This window comes from Rhizophagus irregularis, chromosome 13 (assembly GCF_026210795.1).
Source record: "Rhizophagus irregularis chromosome 13, complete sequence".
In the NCBI taxonomy this organism is placed as follows: Eukaryota; Fungi; Glomeromycota; class Glomeromycetes; order Glomerales; family Glomeraceae; genus Rhizophagus; species Rhizophagus irregularis.
The window spans coordinates 2,971,068-2,988,713 of record NC_089441.1 but is presented as its reverse complement, the minus strand read 5'-3'; the positions used below and the strand labels follow the sequence as shown (position 1 = coordinate 2,988,713).

The following is a 17,646-nucleotide window of genomic DNA, read 5'->3' as shown; positions in this document are numbered from 1 at the left end:
ATAAAAAAAGAAGAAGAATTAGCTAATAAAAACAAATTAGTTAAGTGCGTTTGTGATTGGTGAAAAAATAAATTAATTAATCCCAAGCCTTGAGACAAAAACAGAATAGAATCAGGGAGAACACGTGAAAAGTTGGCCTTATGTTTAACCAAGGAACGGATACTGCTGGTTGCCGAGGCACATTCAGATTCAGAGAGGTGTGTGACTTGCATGCGATATTCCAATTTCGGAATAAGGACAGTGTTGTGTAAATAAACTACTTGTTTAGCAGATAATTTGGCAGGACGAACGGTAGCAGCGAAAGAGTTACATTCTCGAGCAACTTGCTTTCTGACAAAGTCACGAGATCCAGCGACATTGAACCAGACGTCCAGGAAGCGGAAGGAACTATTCATGGAAATAGGCACAATAGAAATGGAAGGAACTTTGTTCAGTCCAGATAATTGCAAGTCAAACACGACTGGAGAAGGCGAAGGAGCTGAAGTGGGAGGCAACGAATTAGTAATTAAAACATATTTGTTGTGATTAGCGGAAGTATTATTGATCTGATAAAATTCTTCCGTAATAGAAAGCATCGATTCCATTCCAGATTTAGATGACGAAATTAAAGTGGAATCGTCCATAAAGACCAAGTTGTTGATGCGTAATCCATCTGGACATGTCTCAGCCAAGGGATTAGATAAAGAAGGAGCATGAAGTATATATGGATCCATCATTTCATTCTTAAGAACAGTCAATAAAGGGTCTATATATATAACCCAGAGTAAAGGAGAGATAACTTCGCCTTGATCTATACCAATACGAACGCGGTAAGAAGGTGTAGTTCCATGAGCAGTAAAAACGCGATTAGAGCGTTTCATAAAAAGGGATAAAATAAACTTGGTAGCAGAAGCAGGAAGTTTAATGCGTTCTAAAGCAAAACGCAACATCTTGAGATCAACCGAGTCGAAAGCCTTCGAAATATCTTGTGAAAGGATCCAAAGTGGCGATTTGTTGACATGAGCGTCATGGATAATAGATTCCAGGACGACAATAGGGTCGCGACAAGAACCACCAGGGAGACCGGCGAAGTTTCCTCCTTTGAGAACTTCATTTGAAGCCAAAATGGAAGCGAGACGATTATAAAAGAGTTTGACCAAAGATTTCCTAATTACTTCAAGTAAAGTAATAGGTCGTGTATTCTTGAGTTGACATTTCCATTCGTGAGGTTTAGGGATAGGGAAAACCATAGCTTGACGCCATAAATCAGGAATGTCTGCAGTGTGGAAACATGATTGGACCAAGATTAAAACCAGAGCAGAAGCGTTTGAACCCAGATGCTTAAGCATCTCATGTAATCATAGAAGGACCAGGAGCTTTGTCGTTAGGCATAGAAGAGACCGTAGACAACCATTCTTCAAGAGTAGGAGGATCCAACAAAGAATCATAAATAGAAGAGTTCACATCATCCATAGGGCGATAAGCAGAAGACCATTTTTCAGGAAGAGCTGAAATGTTATCAGGAGGAGATGATTTAATAGGTACGGAATTCTGGAAGTGGTTGATAACAGCGTCATCAATATCATGCAGGTCCGTTAGAAGTTTAGGTTGTGTAGGGTGGTCGATAAAGACACGATCCAATGTGATACGACGTCGAGTCCTTGAGAGAGCTGAATTAATGAATGAGGAAATATCAGATTCAAAATTGTTGTCCCTATCATCCAATTTGGCACGAATGGAAGAGTCTTGAAAATCTTTTTCTTTGAGAAGAAGGAGGCCATAAAGGGCACTGGAAATAATCTTTAAGGATTCTAATAAAGAATTAAAACCGTCTTGCCTACATGTGGTTAAAGATGTAGGTAAAATAGGAGGGGAAGGAATAACCTTCTTATAAAGATGAAGAATTTTTTGAAGTCGAATGAAATGAATGGACCAAACATGTTCATATCTATTAAAATATGTAGAAGGATATTTGCGCAATAAGCGTATCGAATGCAAAAGACGGCTGAGGAAACGATAATGTTGAGTTAAAGCTTCCAAATCTTTAGGCACCGTAGATGTGTGTTGATTACCAACCGTGACAGATGGAAGAGAAGCATTAGCAGCTTTCACGATACGAGAATGTAAGTATTCACATTGTTGATTGATGTGCCATGTTGAAAAAGTAGAAGGAAGAACGTCGCAAAATGAGTCAGTGTGAGTGGAAAAAAATTCCCATTGTTGAGTAGTGACTGAATCAAATTTGAAAATGCGGCGAGTTCGACGTTGAAGTTGTTTAGCACAAGCAACCTTGATAGACGCAGCCAAGAGTGAATCATCAAAATACGTGATGACAGGATTGTGATCAGAAGAGCAGGTATCATGGGCGTCGAATATGTAGGAAGTGAGAGCAAAGCTTTTTAGCATCGGGCAGGACCAAACATAGTCTATACGAGTAATCTGGTCATCACGGTGGAAGGTGCCTAGGGAATCAGAAGCATTAACAGGAAGGGTTTCTTCATAACCATGAGATAAAAGGTGATGCAACAAACGATAAGACCGTTGAGAAGCAACAGAAGGGCGGTTAAAATAAATAGGGTAATAAGTATCTAAGTGCATATTGAAATCGCCACAAATGGCATGATAAAAATTTTGTTGTTTAGTTTGCACTAATAATTGTAAAAGGAGATCAATAGTTTCAGATCGTAATTTAGAATCGGAAATAGGAGGGATATATATAACAAAAATACGCAATTTAATGTTGCCTTTAAAATAAAGGTCAACAGATAAAATACGTGAGGAATGTGAAACAAAATCTTGTACATGAGAAGCAAGAGATTTTTCAATAAAAAGGGAAACGCCACCAGTAGATTTGACTTGTTTAGTTTTATCTATGTCAGAGGAAAAGACAGTATAATTAGGAAGGCGTTTAGATAAAAAATGAATTTGCTTGGGGGATAAATGGGTATCTACGATACCACCAAAGGAAATATGTTTGAGGTTAAAAAAGTTTGAAATTTGTTCAATTTTAACTTGACTATTATGGCGAAGACCATTAACATTAAAGGATGAAATATTAAAAGAATTAGGGATAGGAGAAACATTTAAGGTAGTAAATAAAGATTCATGTGCTGAAAAATTATAAATATCTACAGAGTTGGGGGGGTTTCGAACAAACGTATCATAATCAAAATTGTCAGTCATTAAAACACAATGATAATTATAAACGGGGAGGAGAGTTGAGAAATCAGTTATTGCGAAGGAGCTGAAGCTCGATCGGAGGGAGAACCACCAAGAGAAGCGATAAAACCTTGAATGGAACCAGTGAGCGATTGCAAAGTATCTTTAATCGCTTTTTGATCTTGAATAACCGAGTTCAATTCGTCTTGCAGGGAAGGGGTAGAAGTGGATGTAAGAGTTGAGTGCGGAATATTATTGAGTGTAGATTTGGGGGAAGAGGAATTCTTTGCACCAGAAGATAAGGGAGCATTAGGATGTGGGATTAAGGTACCAGTAGTTTCAGGAGGGTCTTCTTCCATCCGATCAGGTTCAGAATTGACAACAGGAGCGGAGGGAGGATTGATGCCTAAATGGGCTTCAATAGCAGATAGCCGTTGATTGTTAAGTTCAAGATTTGAAATGCGGGATTCCACACGAGCAACATCTTGTTGAAGATTCTTTAAAACATTAAGAATCTTAAGGGCAGCCTCAAGAGCATTAGGAGAATTCGGATCCGGGAGTGGAGCACGAGCATTGGACGAAAAAGAAACAGATCTATCTTTGCCTTTTCGATTATTGGAAGGCGTGCGTCCATGAGCAGTTGAGGAGGAGTTAACTGGACCAGAGGAGGAGGGTTTAGTATTGTTAGAGCTATTATTATTATTATTAGAGCGGTTAGAGTTTGAATTCGGATGTTGAGTAGAGGCAGAACGATCTCGGGATTTAGAGCGAGAGCGAGACCGAGAATTATTACGCAGAGCTCTTTGTTGAGCAGGTTTTTGGCCAATGTTGAAACGTTCTTTAAGGGCGGCAACAGGGTCGCGTGTACGTGAGCGTCCGCGGCGTTGATTGAGCGGGCAGGAGGTAGGAGCACAACCGAGCTTACCACATCTGTGGCAGAGGGCTTTCGAATCATTGGAAGTACCCCACCGAAGAGTACGACCTTGGAATCCAATTGTTTGTTCCATAGCGGCATCCATTGTCGCTTGTGAATTGAAAGTAACATAAGCCCATGGTTTAGGTTTATAGGAGTTTAGAGAAAGAGGAATGTTAATAGCTTTAGCTCCATGTTCTTTAACTAACGGAGCGAGATGGATATCTTTAGTGTTAGCAGGGAGTCCAGAAAGGACAGCAACAAATTCACGACGAGCAGCTTTTTGATCCACTGAATAGTGACAGGGAGTAACGCGCAAACAGGTGGAAAAACAATAAACTGCCCACTGGGTGGTAAAACGGGCGATGGCATCGGCATGATCATAAACGATGCGGGCTTGTTGCATTTTGGCACCTTTCCTTGAATAGAGATGAAGGGATAGCAGATTGCCAAATTTCTTGAAATAGGATTGTAGTTGGGGTTTAGTAATGAAGAACGGTATATCCGTGACTTGAATTGCACAGAGGTCTTCATCGGACCGGAGCTGTTTGGGATCGTACAGGTGGAATTGTAGGTCCGGAAAATCAGAGTGTGTGGAACCAATACACAAGTCTCGAGCCTCCGCAGTATGGAAGTGAATGATGAGACGTTTAGCGTCTCCTGAACCAGTCATACGAGCCCGACCGGTATATGATTCATATGTTTCTAAAAACAAATTGTTAACGGCATCAATGATTGCCTTATTAGTTTTAAGTTTCTCTAGAGTTTGGGGAGCGGAGTTGGGCGCAGCCGCAGCCAGGAAATATTGACGATTAATGGTAATGGTAGGGGAGGGATCAACAGCCTGATCGGGCGATGTACCATCATTCACGTCCATATTAGGGACGCGTTAGGGGATGAGTTATTTTCTTTGTTTCGAGGTGCATGAATAGACGCGTTAGCTCCAGAGGACGCGTCTTGGCCAGGCGCAGTAGGCGCAGCAGAATTATTCGGGGTAGAAGCTTGAGTATTTTCTTGGGCGGTGCTGCGGGAATTATTTTGTTGAGGAATAGCGGTCGAAGTTCGAACCAACTAAACCACCGTCAGCCGGCGCGTCGGCAACGAAATCTTCATAGTCTTCATCCATGGAGTCTTTTGTAAGTATACGGGAACGTTTTTGAGAAGTGTTATCACTATCAGAACCAGAGTTATCAGAGAGCTGTTTTTTATTATTTTTCTTTTCTTGACGAGCAGCCTTATTACTGTTAGGATTATAGCTGCCGCCACCTCTTCTAGCAAGGTTTCTAGACATGTTAGAAGGTATGAGTTGGGTAAAATATAAGAGTTGTTAGTACGAAGATATAAAATTTTCTTTCCGAAAATTTTTGGTCAATAGATCGGTGGTAAGAGATCTATCAGTCCTTATCAGTCCTTATCCTATGATGGGTTAAGCATTTGGCCAGGTAATGGTTCAGTGCCATATATTTTGGAAATCATAGACGTATTATGTCTCATGAATAGAAAATGCTGCAGTTCCTCCCTTTCTGCTGTGATTGCTAAACTTCCTACAGCTTTTTTTGGTACAAAAAGATGGAGAGATTCATCTAGAAGGCCAGATGTCCATTTACATGATAAGTGATAATCCACCAAAGTGTTTTTAAGAACAATTTTCATTAATTCGGGTTCTATTTGTCGGTTACTATTAGGATATGATCCTAAATAACAGGAATTTTTTTAATAAAGGTACTAAAGTTAATTGAAAGACACTGAAGTAAATTTACCTATATATCCATTAAGTCTTTCAAACGGGAAAAGCCAAAAACTATATATAGGACCATAATCACGACAGCAATCAGGGATATGAAGTGCGAGATGTATATTGCTTGTTATAAATTCTGGTCCATATGTATATTCTATAAGGTAGGCCATATCTTTTATCCTCTCTTGCGCCTCCTTCAAATCATCATCTGTAATAAATCTTGCTACTTAAAAGATTACAAGCCTCGAACAAAATGCCCTAAGATCTTTCTATCATTATCATCTAGCATATCCCATAATATAGATGTAGAATAAATCATAATAAAGGTCTTCCATTGATCAGCATTAAGTTAGAAAACCCATCATTTCCGATTGCAATCTTTGGAGGAATTCTACCAATGTCAGAAGGTAAATCAATATTATCCATTCTGTTTTTGCTACACGAAGTTGTTCCATAGTTAATTTTTTTTGGTTTACAAAAATGGATTTGATTATCCATTTTGCAACGCCGAGGAAAAGACAATGCATAGGATCCACTACAGCAAATCGTATAGGATCCATGTATGGTAGGCGAAGCACTTCAGTCCATCTTATACCATGTACTTTAAAATGCGCTTCTTTGGAGGACTTTGAGTTACATTGCAACCATTCATGAGCATATTGCCTATGTAATAAAAGATCTGCAGGCTTTGTTACCCATTCATTATAGTCTTGCATTCCTCCGTAATGAGTTTTTCTAAATTTCTCGCTATAAGTGGTACGTTTATCACACCTATAGCATTTCATTACTGCAGATCCATGACTAAATAACTTTCGTGTAGCTGGAGTATCAGACGATCCAACAATTAACGCAACTTTTATTTCTAAACCATTGGAAAATTGGTGAGTTTTTGGTACTTTCCACCCCTTCCAAAGTTCTAATAACTCATCTACAATAGGAGCTAGATAACGATTAATGCGTTCCAACCCCTGGCTCTTTTGTCCCGTAAGAAACCCAAATATATAATATTTTCGGGCTTACCTTCTTTCGACCTTGGAAGATTGCAAATAGACGCATAAATAGCGCCAGTACTATGCTGCGTGTAAAAGAATGGTTGGAACCAATCAAGATTAAGGAGAAGACCTAGATGGGTTGTGGCAGTCTCTGTTGTAAAAAAGGTACTACCATCAAATGGAAAATTTTTCCATACCTTACCATCGTAAATATCTGAATAGATATTATTTTCGTTTCTTTGAGTCCTGATAATTTTAACATGTTCTCAAAATCTGGTCGTTGATATAAAATGCTCGAATTGCTGACGAATGTTTGGCTTTAGGATAAAGCATGCGAGGTACCGCAATTGTTGCATTTTTATTTTTTTGAGAATGGAAAGTGGATTATTGCATTGGTGATTACGACTTGATATTGGATTATTTGGATACTCTTTATACGGGCAATTCATTATAGCAACTTTTCCTTCTTCCTTATATGCAATAATATCTTTAACATTATGCAATTTATGGCAATCGGTACATGCAGCTAATTGCATTTTCGGTTGAAAAATGTTTAACCATATTTTTGCCATATATAATGAGGTAGGAAAATTTTCAAATTGCAACTTATCAAAGCGCATAAGAATTATATGAAAAAATTTTATTAAGGATTCAAGTGCAATATCAGGCAATCGAAATCTTTGTTGAAATTTAAATAGCCATATTATAATCTCAGTATTAATAGAATCACTTAAGCTTTCCACTATAAATGCTTCTTCATTGTCATTGTCAATCTTAGGAGATGCGAAAAAATCTTCTACATCATCATTCTCCTCTCCTTCATCCACATCATCATTCTCTTCCTCATCCATATTATCTACATCATCATTCTCCTCTCCTTCATTCACATCATCATTCTCTTCCCCATCCATATTATTTACATCATCATTCTCCTCTCCTCATCCACATCATCATTCTCTTCCTCCTATCCATATTATTTACATCATCATTCTCTTCCCCCTCATTTATATTATCTACATTATAATTCTCGCAAAATAATTGATTTCGTCTTTTTTATTTTCGATTGATTGTAAATCTGGAATACGAAAACATGAAGGTTTTGATGAAAATAATGTTATATTTTCTTCAATATATTGGAAAGAGGGACCAGGATGGGAAAAGTCCTGATCCAGACTAGATGTACCAGAGTAATTATTTCTTTCTCGCTTTTTTGATATGTTCAATTTTATTTCTGTATTTATATATGTATTATTAACAGATGATGTTTTTTTCTTTCTTATCATGATGGTATTTTCCTGATTTTTTCTAGAATTTTTTGATCTCGATTCCCACAAACTATCATCATACGTATGTTTCTCTTGAGTGCGAGAATCAACTTCTGCACCTTTGCAACGAGCACAATTGCAAATATACAAATACTTTTTTTTGGGCTTTATTAAATCAGCCACAAAGGTTTCAGAGGTTTCAACTTTACGTTTTTTATTACTCTTTATTAATTCAGATACAGAGTTACATTTTTTATTACTCATTTTTATTAAAATGTATAAAATATATTTTTTATTCTATCACTTTTAATAGTTAGTAATCAAGACGTTCGAAACGAGCTTTTAATAATCCTTATCATACAAAAGAATTGCACAAGAATTTTATGAGCGCGTTACTTTTACCTGGTGAGAATTGCGCAAACGCGTTGCTACCTCTGAGCCTTGATCTGCATCCTGAAATCTCCGAAATCATTATAAATTTGTACACAATCAACTTTTCTCGCATTCTGAAATCTCTACTTTATACGGGATTTTTTTATTTTACAAAATAACAAAAAGATTTTATACTTCGTAATAATGAATAGTGATAATGTATCATCTAGTGATGAACATCATCATCATCATTCTCCTCTTCCTCCTCCTCCTCCTCCTCCTCTTCTTCTTCCTTTTCTAAAAGTTCTTATAACACGATAAAAGCAAGTATTTGATTATTTTATATATTATTTCTGCTTTTATCCTATTTACATTTATCTATTATTTTACAGAAAGAAGTGTTTATTTGGAGCGACTCTGAGCTAAAAGACGTATACAGTATTAACTATGAGCTCACATGGGCTGAGCAAAAAGATAACATAGTCACCAAGTTGCTTCCACCAGCTTTACAAACTTGTAAATAAAAAATATAAAGTCTCGAAATAGTGATTTATTAAAGATGTTATATGGACATTGGCGATCTCACCATCGCGTTAGTAATATTAGAAAGCAAGGGGAAGTCCAAATAAAACGTAACAAAAGAAGAGCAATGAAGAATTCAAGGATGCAGAATGTAAATTATTTAATTAACAGAAGCTATTAAATTTAGTTTTTTTTTTAAATTAATTATATTGTGCTTTATAATTAACATTGTTAGAAAAAAAAAGAAGAACAAACGTGGCCAATTACCTAATACAAAACAAAGATAAGTACATTTGCCGATATCCTGAAAAAGATCTAGTTCAAATTTTAAAAGATTCAGGCTACCATTCCGAAGAATGGGAGGAAACCGACGAAGATGATGAAGATGATGAAAATGATAAAGAAGAAGTAGTCACAAAAAAAAATTCGATATATATTTATGAAAGATGGTGGAGATCTCCTGCTGTATGTATATTTTATTATTTTTTATCAAAGTATAAACACTAATTTATAGTTTAATTTCTTTATTTAAGCTTCAACGTTTATTACATGATCGTATTGATCTAACGGTAGAGTTATTAAGGAAAAAACCACCAAACTTAAAATGTAAAAGAGTTCTAGACAAAACAGAAACAGCTAGTGTGCCACCTGCCGGCACACCAAGCTGGTGTTTAAATAGAGAAGCACTTGAAAAATTCAACCGTTTAACCAAAAATATCCCGGTTTATGATTATGATACTGATGAAAGCATTATTCAAGACAACAATGGTGCCGATGATGATGTTGATAATAACGTCGTAAATAACAAAAATAATAACAAAAGGAAAAAAAGAAAAATAAATCTAAATCAAAAAATAAAAAATCAAAAAAATAAATTTTACAATTATTACACTTTTGCCTAAATAGGTTTATCGTAAAAAATACTAATCAGACTTTAATAAAAATCAGAATTCAAACATTTTCATTTAATTTTTTTAAAAATTGATTGATTAAATTAAAAATATCATGGTTTGATAAAGCTATAGATTACAGTTTATTTTTTATTAATAAACAAGTTACGGTACTGATTACTTTATTACAGTAACAATTTAATTACGGATAAGGTATTTAATAAGATATCAAAAACTGATTAATAAAATTTTCTATATTAACATACGATAAATTAGATTAATGAGCTAAATACGATAATATTATTTTTTCAAAAAAATTAAAATGAAAATATACACAAATTTTTGTTTTTGGTATGTAAGTCAAATTAAATTACTATATGCTTAAATCATAACTCATAACCCAAAGTTGAGGATTAACCGGGTACCTTGCTTTAGATTCAGCGACACTTCCTAAGTCAGATGAGATGCCACAGGTACGCTTTAAGAAAACTCGCTATGATAATAAGGATAAGTATATTCGAAAATACCATTTATGAATGAACATAGGATACGATGAATAATCTCAAATAGAAAAATAAAAAATAAACAAATAAAATAAAATAAAAATAAAAATATAAAAAATAAAATAAAATAAAAAAAATATTTTCAATTAGACAAAGCATCCTCGTTCCTTCCTGGAATTCTCATTTGACTAAATTATTATTGTTTGTAATTTGATCCATTTGAATCCACCATAAATTGCCAGACAGGGCGAACCCTTATTAGACAATTATAGCTTCATCACCAAATGGCTGCGATGTGTTTAATGATATGGCAACCTGTTTAATTCATTTTTAAATGAGCAAACGTGGCCATAAAACTCATTAAAAAGGTAGGCTACAGAGTGCAATGCAACCTACCTAACCTAACAAGTAGGTCTAAGGGATAGGGAATAAAATATACCCTAAACCCACGCAGTTGGTATAGAAATAAAAGTTTACAAACGGAAGTTTCAGACTATGCCTGACGACAAAATGGGTGAGGTGCAATCAGGACTTTTTCCTCTAATCCAGCCCAGAATTATAGAGGCAACATTGTTATCGTACAAAGCACATCGACGAAAACGTCTCTCAAAGAAATTAATCAATAAAGAGTATACTTGGGCAATAGCCGATCTTTATCGTCACCCTATAAACTCCAAAAGGACAGGGATCAGCGCAGGCATTTTGGCTTACGTATTTCTTTAAAGATTAATTAAATTGAAAGATAGGATCCAAATTCAATATGACTGAATCGATCGCCTTCGGTTATCAAACTTCCATCAGAAGTGATCGCTAGAATCAAAGATACCAATAATCACTCTTATTAGTAATGATTGAACTAAAGATGTTGGAGAAATAAAATCCGTCATTTATATGGAATTAGTTTGTATTACAATTTTATTACGATTTGGGTAAAAAAAATATCTCCTTAAAATTTATTTTTTTCAGGTATCCTGGCTATATGGAAAGATTCCTAATATGGTAATAGTACAATACACCTTATACGCCATTTTGCAAATTCAGTGTAATAGTTTACAAAGAAAAAAAGGGGAACGTATTTATTTTTTTGCCATGAGAAATTTAATTACAATAAGTGGATTTCAGAAAATCGCGGTAATTTGAATAATTTGTATATGCTTTTGATAACAGGTTTGAAGTTTAGGTATTATCTGGTCGCACTACGATAATATTAAATAAACACACAAATTTTTTAAAGATCGTACAAATATCGGTGACCGATATATATTAGATAACGGATCGGTGACTAATAGTTTGGATATTGGACACTTGGTAATTTACATTTTTTTAACCATATTCGAAATTTGCGCATTATGTGACAAATCGGGTACCCGATATGTTGTTAATATGTAAAAATGCCCGATATGTACCTAATTAGTCACCGATATATAGGTACCTGATATGTGTGAGATAGATCGTTTTTTGACCTGTGAACTATATTGCAGCAACAAAGTAATTTTTCGGCAAAAAGAATTTTAATAATATCTTAAGAAATAAAATTAAAACAATGCGGCAATGCGCAATACACCTTAAATTCATAATATTGGGATATTTCAAAAAAATTGCTTTTCTAACTGCTAAAATATTGGTAGCATTATCTGAAACAATTGCTCAATTTTTTTTGGTCCAATTTTTGGATCATTTTATCAATTTTATTTGTTAAAAATTTAGTTGTATAATGTTTTGAACTGAAATTTTGCAAAGAATATAAATATTCTTCGTGTGATGGTGTTATTAATATAAAACTCCAAATAGATTGTTATTTAAGGTCAGTCTACTCATCGATTGCTAAAAAATAATTGTTTAAATAAATAAGATAATTAGGGAGCTTACACATATTATGTAATTATTATAGGGGGGGAGGGGGGTAGTTAAAATTTTACGTTACACTTATTTAAATCATATGATTTATAAATATTATAATTTGATTGGTTATAAAATCTAACAGGGGGGGGGGGTAAGGTTTATAATAAAATGAATATTACGTGATATGTGTAACTCCCCTTATTTAATTAATATATATATAATATTCGTTATAAAATACTTATCTATAGTAAAATTTTCATTTCTTTCAATAATTTGATCAATTCTAGCATTTACTTTAGCAACTTCAATTTCCAAAAGAGTTTCCATTAAATATATACAAGATGGTAGATCATAATTTGCACTTAAACTTTTCAATAAGTTAATTATCAAGGGATTTTTATGATCCAAAATGGAATACCGCAGCAGATGAATGCTCATATAAGTTCACAATCAATTTTATTAATCCAATTACTATTTAATTTTTCCTTTTTCTGAAAGTGATTGTTAATTTTAGCAGAACAAGCAAAAGCTTTATTTTTTCCATTTTTTGTTATTTTTTGTTTTTTAAATGCATTTTAATAACTTTCAGCTTCATTATCAAATGAATAATATTCTCTTTTGTTTTCATTTTCATTTGCTACAATTCAGATAAAATATGATCATATATCAACTGATATATTTGTAGCAGTACAATTAAGATTGCTTGTCTAAACCTCTTCAAAATCCTACGATTAGTTTCATCAAAATTTTACTATAGATTTATTATAGTTTTGGCAGAGTTTCGGCAGTTTCGGCATTTATAATAAGTTTTGGCAGTTTCACCTTTCTCCAAAGTTTCGCCAGTTTTTTAATATAACTTTAATATAGTTTTGGCAGAATTTCGCTTTTCGGTAAAACGCCATCTTGCCTAAACCCCTAGGTTTCAGCAAGCAACCTTAAGTACAATGATTTGCAATATGTGTTCTAAGACTAGCTGGTTTTCCTCTACTCCATTTTTTATTATAAAACTACATCATATATGCCGATTTTTGGAATTAGTTTAAATTAAGATTTTTATAAAAATTTAATATTTTAGTAAGATTAACATTACACAAATTTAAATTAAATATGTGTTACATATTTACGTAATTCAGATTTAATAAAAAATAAAAAAAAATTTTTTTAATCAATATTTAAAAATAATGGTAATAACCACTTCTTTTTCCCCATCACTGCCCATCACTTTTCCATCATTTTTCTATTCACTTTTATTAAATATGACAAAAAAGTTTATAAAAAATATAGCAGTTATTTTTAAGTGGTAAGTAAAAGAAAAAACTTAATATTTTATATACATAGATAAGACATATTTTTTCATAATTTTTAGCTTTAATTTATTGTTTTTTCTTTGTAAAAAATACATGCAAATAAAAAATAATTATGATGTAAAATAGTTGTAAAATGAATAATAAGATATTCTTTTTTTTTCAAAATAACTAATTATATATTTGTTTTTTATCTTTTAAAATTATTTTATTAGATTTATTCTACTAAAATCCTTAAATGGCAAATAAAATCTTTTAAATAAAGTAAAAGAATTTGGGATTCTCTTATGAAAGCATTTTTTGGTAAGAAATAAAATTTTCAGATCAGACTTTATGCAGGTGACAAAATCGTGCATTATTATTCCTGGAGATATGCTAACGTCATCATTTTACATTCATTTGAAAGCTGAGAATTTGCTCTATCGTAAGAATCAAAGATCAGGAAAATTGGATCACTGGATAAGGCGTAATTAACGATCAAAGTCAAATCAAATTTAAAAATTAAAAATAAATATATTAGACGTAATTATTCACAATCCAGTAATTCAATTCATTCGATTTTAGGCTTATTAGATAGACCTCAATTTTCTCTTTCAAATAAATATAATTTCATTCGTGTAGCTTGCATCTACAGGTATTTAATAAATTTTTTTATATCAGATTTTATCAAACTTATAAAATTTTATATTAATAATATAATTGATAATTCCTAAACATCTACATATATTAAACGAATTATTTTAAATTTATTTTAAAGATAAAAGTTGGCATCACCTTAGGGAGCAAAGATCATTCAAATTGAATCACTACATGTGAAGTAATTAATGATTAAATTTAGATAAAATTCAATAATATACTGAACGTGATTACTGAACAACTAGTGATTCAATTCACTTGATTTTAGATTCATTAGATAGATCTCGATTTTCTCTTTCAAATGAATGTAAATTTATTTGTATAGCTTATTTCTACGAAGAATTATCAATGATTTTGTCATGAGAGTTATATTTGATCTTTTAAATTTTAATGATATCTTATATTAAAAAAAAATTAAAAATTATATAATTAATTAGTTTTTTTTGCATTATCTAGTATAAATTTATTATTCTTATATAAATGATAATTTATATTTGCTTTAATAAAATTATTTTTGTGTAAAAAAATTAGATTCCAAGGATCGGCCCATATATGTTACTTCATAATGACATTACCACAGCTTTTACTTTTCTTTATATATTGCCAAATATCTGTAAAAGGACATCCAGAATTTTTTTCCTTTGGGTCATTTACTTCATTATCACTAAAAATTACACAGGTCGAAAAGTGAAAAATTAGGCATCAATCAGTCACCAATCGGGCACCAATCAGGTATCTGATTGGTGCCTGATTGGTGACTGATTAGCATTTTTGTCAAATACCGTCACCAATCAGGCAGTTTGCTAACTTTTGATCCAGTGATCAGAAAAGAATAAAATATAGCTCATTGGAATCGTCTCAACAAGGCGAATCTAATGGTAGTAAAATCGCATGTCTATGATTAATACTTGATGAGAAATTAAGTAAAATATAAAAATAAAAATGTATCATTTATATTTTATTTAATTTTTTATTAACTATTAATTCTAAAAATTTGATTCTACTACCATTACATTCGTCATGTTGAGACGATTCCAATGAGCTATATTTCATTTTTTTCTGATCACTAGATCAAAAGTTAGCAAACTGCCTAATTGGTGTCGGTATTTGGCGAAAATGCCAATCAGTCACCGATTGGTGACTGATTGATGCCTGATTTTTCACTTTTTGACCTGTGTTACTATATCATCTTGTAGCTATTAAAGAGGGTTCTTCCATTAGTTTAAACTTTAAAGTAGCACTTAACAAATAAAACAAGTAAAATGATGTAAAACAAGTAAAAAAAGAAATGCATAATGTGTAATAATATAGTAAATTAGTGCATATTTTTATATTTAAATATATACAGTATAGATCAGAAAATTAATATATTATAATAGTATTACAATACTACCTTATAGCTATAATATTACTACCTTTTTTTTATAACTGTAATATTATTACTTTTATAGCCGTAATATTATTACTTTTATAGCCGTAATATTACTACCTTAATATAATACTTTTTAGACTTAAGGTAGTAATAGGTTGCAACCTTTACTACTTTAACACAAAGTAGTAATAATTAATTACATATTACATCCTTAAACTGAAGAAGAAAAACAAATCTTAAGTTGCTTGTTATAAAAAGAAATAACATTCTAGAAGCTGAAATTAATGAAGTTTTAAGTAAACTGCCATAAGAATGGAATATTCAGTGCATTAAAAGGTATTGGAATAATAATATTAGACATAAAAAGAAAAATAAATAATAAGTAATATCTTTTTTTTCAAATAATTTAAGGGCAATAAAATTGATTTGTAATATTAAAAAAATGCATTTTTATTACGAAAAAATGTTTTTACTTATTTAAAAAAATTTAGTGTATAAACTAACTTCATAAATTAAAGTAAATATAACTAGCATATCTTTTTACATATATTTCAGCTATTGTTAATATTTAACGATTTGAAATTAAAAAGGATTTTGAGAAAAAGACTAAAATAATGAAAAAAAATTCAAATATTTTGAATTTCTATTTTAATTAATTAATGTTCAAAAGAAGGGAATTTAATATCTAAAATGGAAGTTGAGAATTGATTTTCTGTAATAAAATCATGACGTTATATTATGTTTAAATAAGTTATCTTTGAACGAAGTTTTAAAGATTAATATTATACAAAATTATAACAATTAATAAATTGGTATAACTGGATTTGTCCGGTGATTGTTAATATTTAATATATTTATGAAATATATTTGCTGGTAAGTAAGATGCAAATTATTTATTATAAATTTGATTCTTGTAATTTTTTCTTTAAATAAGAAATATCACTCCTTTTAAGTATAATAATATATACTTTTATATTAATTTATATTTCAAATAAGTTTTTTGATTTAATATAAAATATATTAATTTATTTGATTTTTGTAATTTTTTCTTTAAATAAGAAGTATAGTCACTTATTTTAAGTATAATAATAATATAATACTTTTGTATTAATTTATATTTCAAATACATTACTTTTTTTAAAAAAAATAAATCAATTGATGTAATATATTGATATTTGATATATTTATAGAATATATTTGCTGATAAGTAGGGTGCAAATAGGATTCTGCTTACTTATAAGATAGGTTACCCCCAGGCCTAAAGTAAAAATCATATATAAAATTCTTTGCAGATCCTACTATAAAAGGAAATTTTATGTTACATTGTTATGATTTTTTTCCTTTTTAGCTAATTAACCAATAGAATTTAAGAAAAAAGTAAGGTAAAAACTATTAGTAAAAGACCAATTTTTTACGGTAACCTTTATTATAAGTAAGCAGGGTCCTGTGCAAATTATTTATTATAGGGTTGATTTTTGTAATTTTTCCTTTAAATAAGAAGTATTATTCCCTTTTAAGTATAATAATAATATAATACTTTTGTATCAATTTATATTTCAAATAAATTTTCTGATTTAATATAAAATATGTTAATTTATACTTCAAATATATTACTTTTTTTAAAAAAAATAAATCAATTGATATAATATATTGATATTTAATATATTTATAGAATATAATTGCTGGTGGGTAAGGTGCAAATTATTTATTATAGATTTGGTTTTTGTAATTTTTTCTTTAAATAAGGAGTATTACTCCTTTTAAGTATAATAATAATATAATACTTTTATATCAATTTATAGTTTTCTGATTTAATATAAAATATATTAATTTATACTTCAAATACATTACTTTTTTTTTAAAAAAAATAAATCAATTAATATAATATATTGATATTTGATATATTTATGAAATATATTTGCTGGTAGGTAAGGTGCAAATTATTTATTATAGATTTGATTCTTGTAATTTTTTCTTTAAATAAGGAATATCACTCCTTTTAAGTATAATAATATAATACTTTTGTATTAATTTATATTTCAAATAAGTTTTCTGATTTAATATAAAATATATTAATTTATTTGATTTTTGTAATTTTTTTTTTAAATAAAAAGAGGACCCCGGACATCATATATATAACTCACATTTGAGTTTTAGCA

General features: G+C 31.2%; 2 protein-coding genes across 2 annotated transcripts; both read right to left on the bottom strand.

Moving 5' to 3' along the window:
• Positions 1–4,089: 4,089 nt before the first annotated feature.
• On the bottom strand, positions 4,090–4,928 carry OCT59_005241 (uncharacterized protein; the record flags this gene model as incomplete). The annotated part of the gene is made up of 2 exons (XM_066138240.1): positions 4,090–4,120; positions 4,261–4,928. The coding sequence occupies 2 exons, from the start codon at positions 4,926–4,928 to the stop codon at positions 4,090–4,092; spliced, it is 699 nt and encodes a 232-aa protein (XP_065997401.1).
• Positions 4,929–5,084: 156 nt separating this feature from the next.
• OCT59_005240 (uncharacterized protein) lies at positions 5,085–5,342 on the bottom strand (the record flags this gene model as incomplete). Its single annotated transcript, XM_066138239.1, has 1 exon — positions 5,085–5,342. One exon carries the CDS (start codon positions 5,340–5,342, stop codon positions 5,085–5,087), a length of 258 nt encoding a protein of 85 aa, XP_065997400.1.
• Between the last annotated feature and the right edge of the window lie 12,304 nt (positions 5,343–17,646).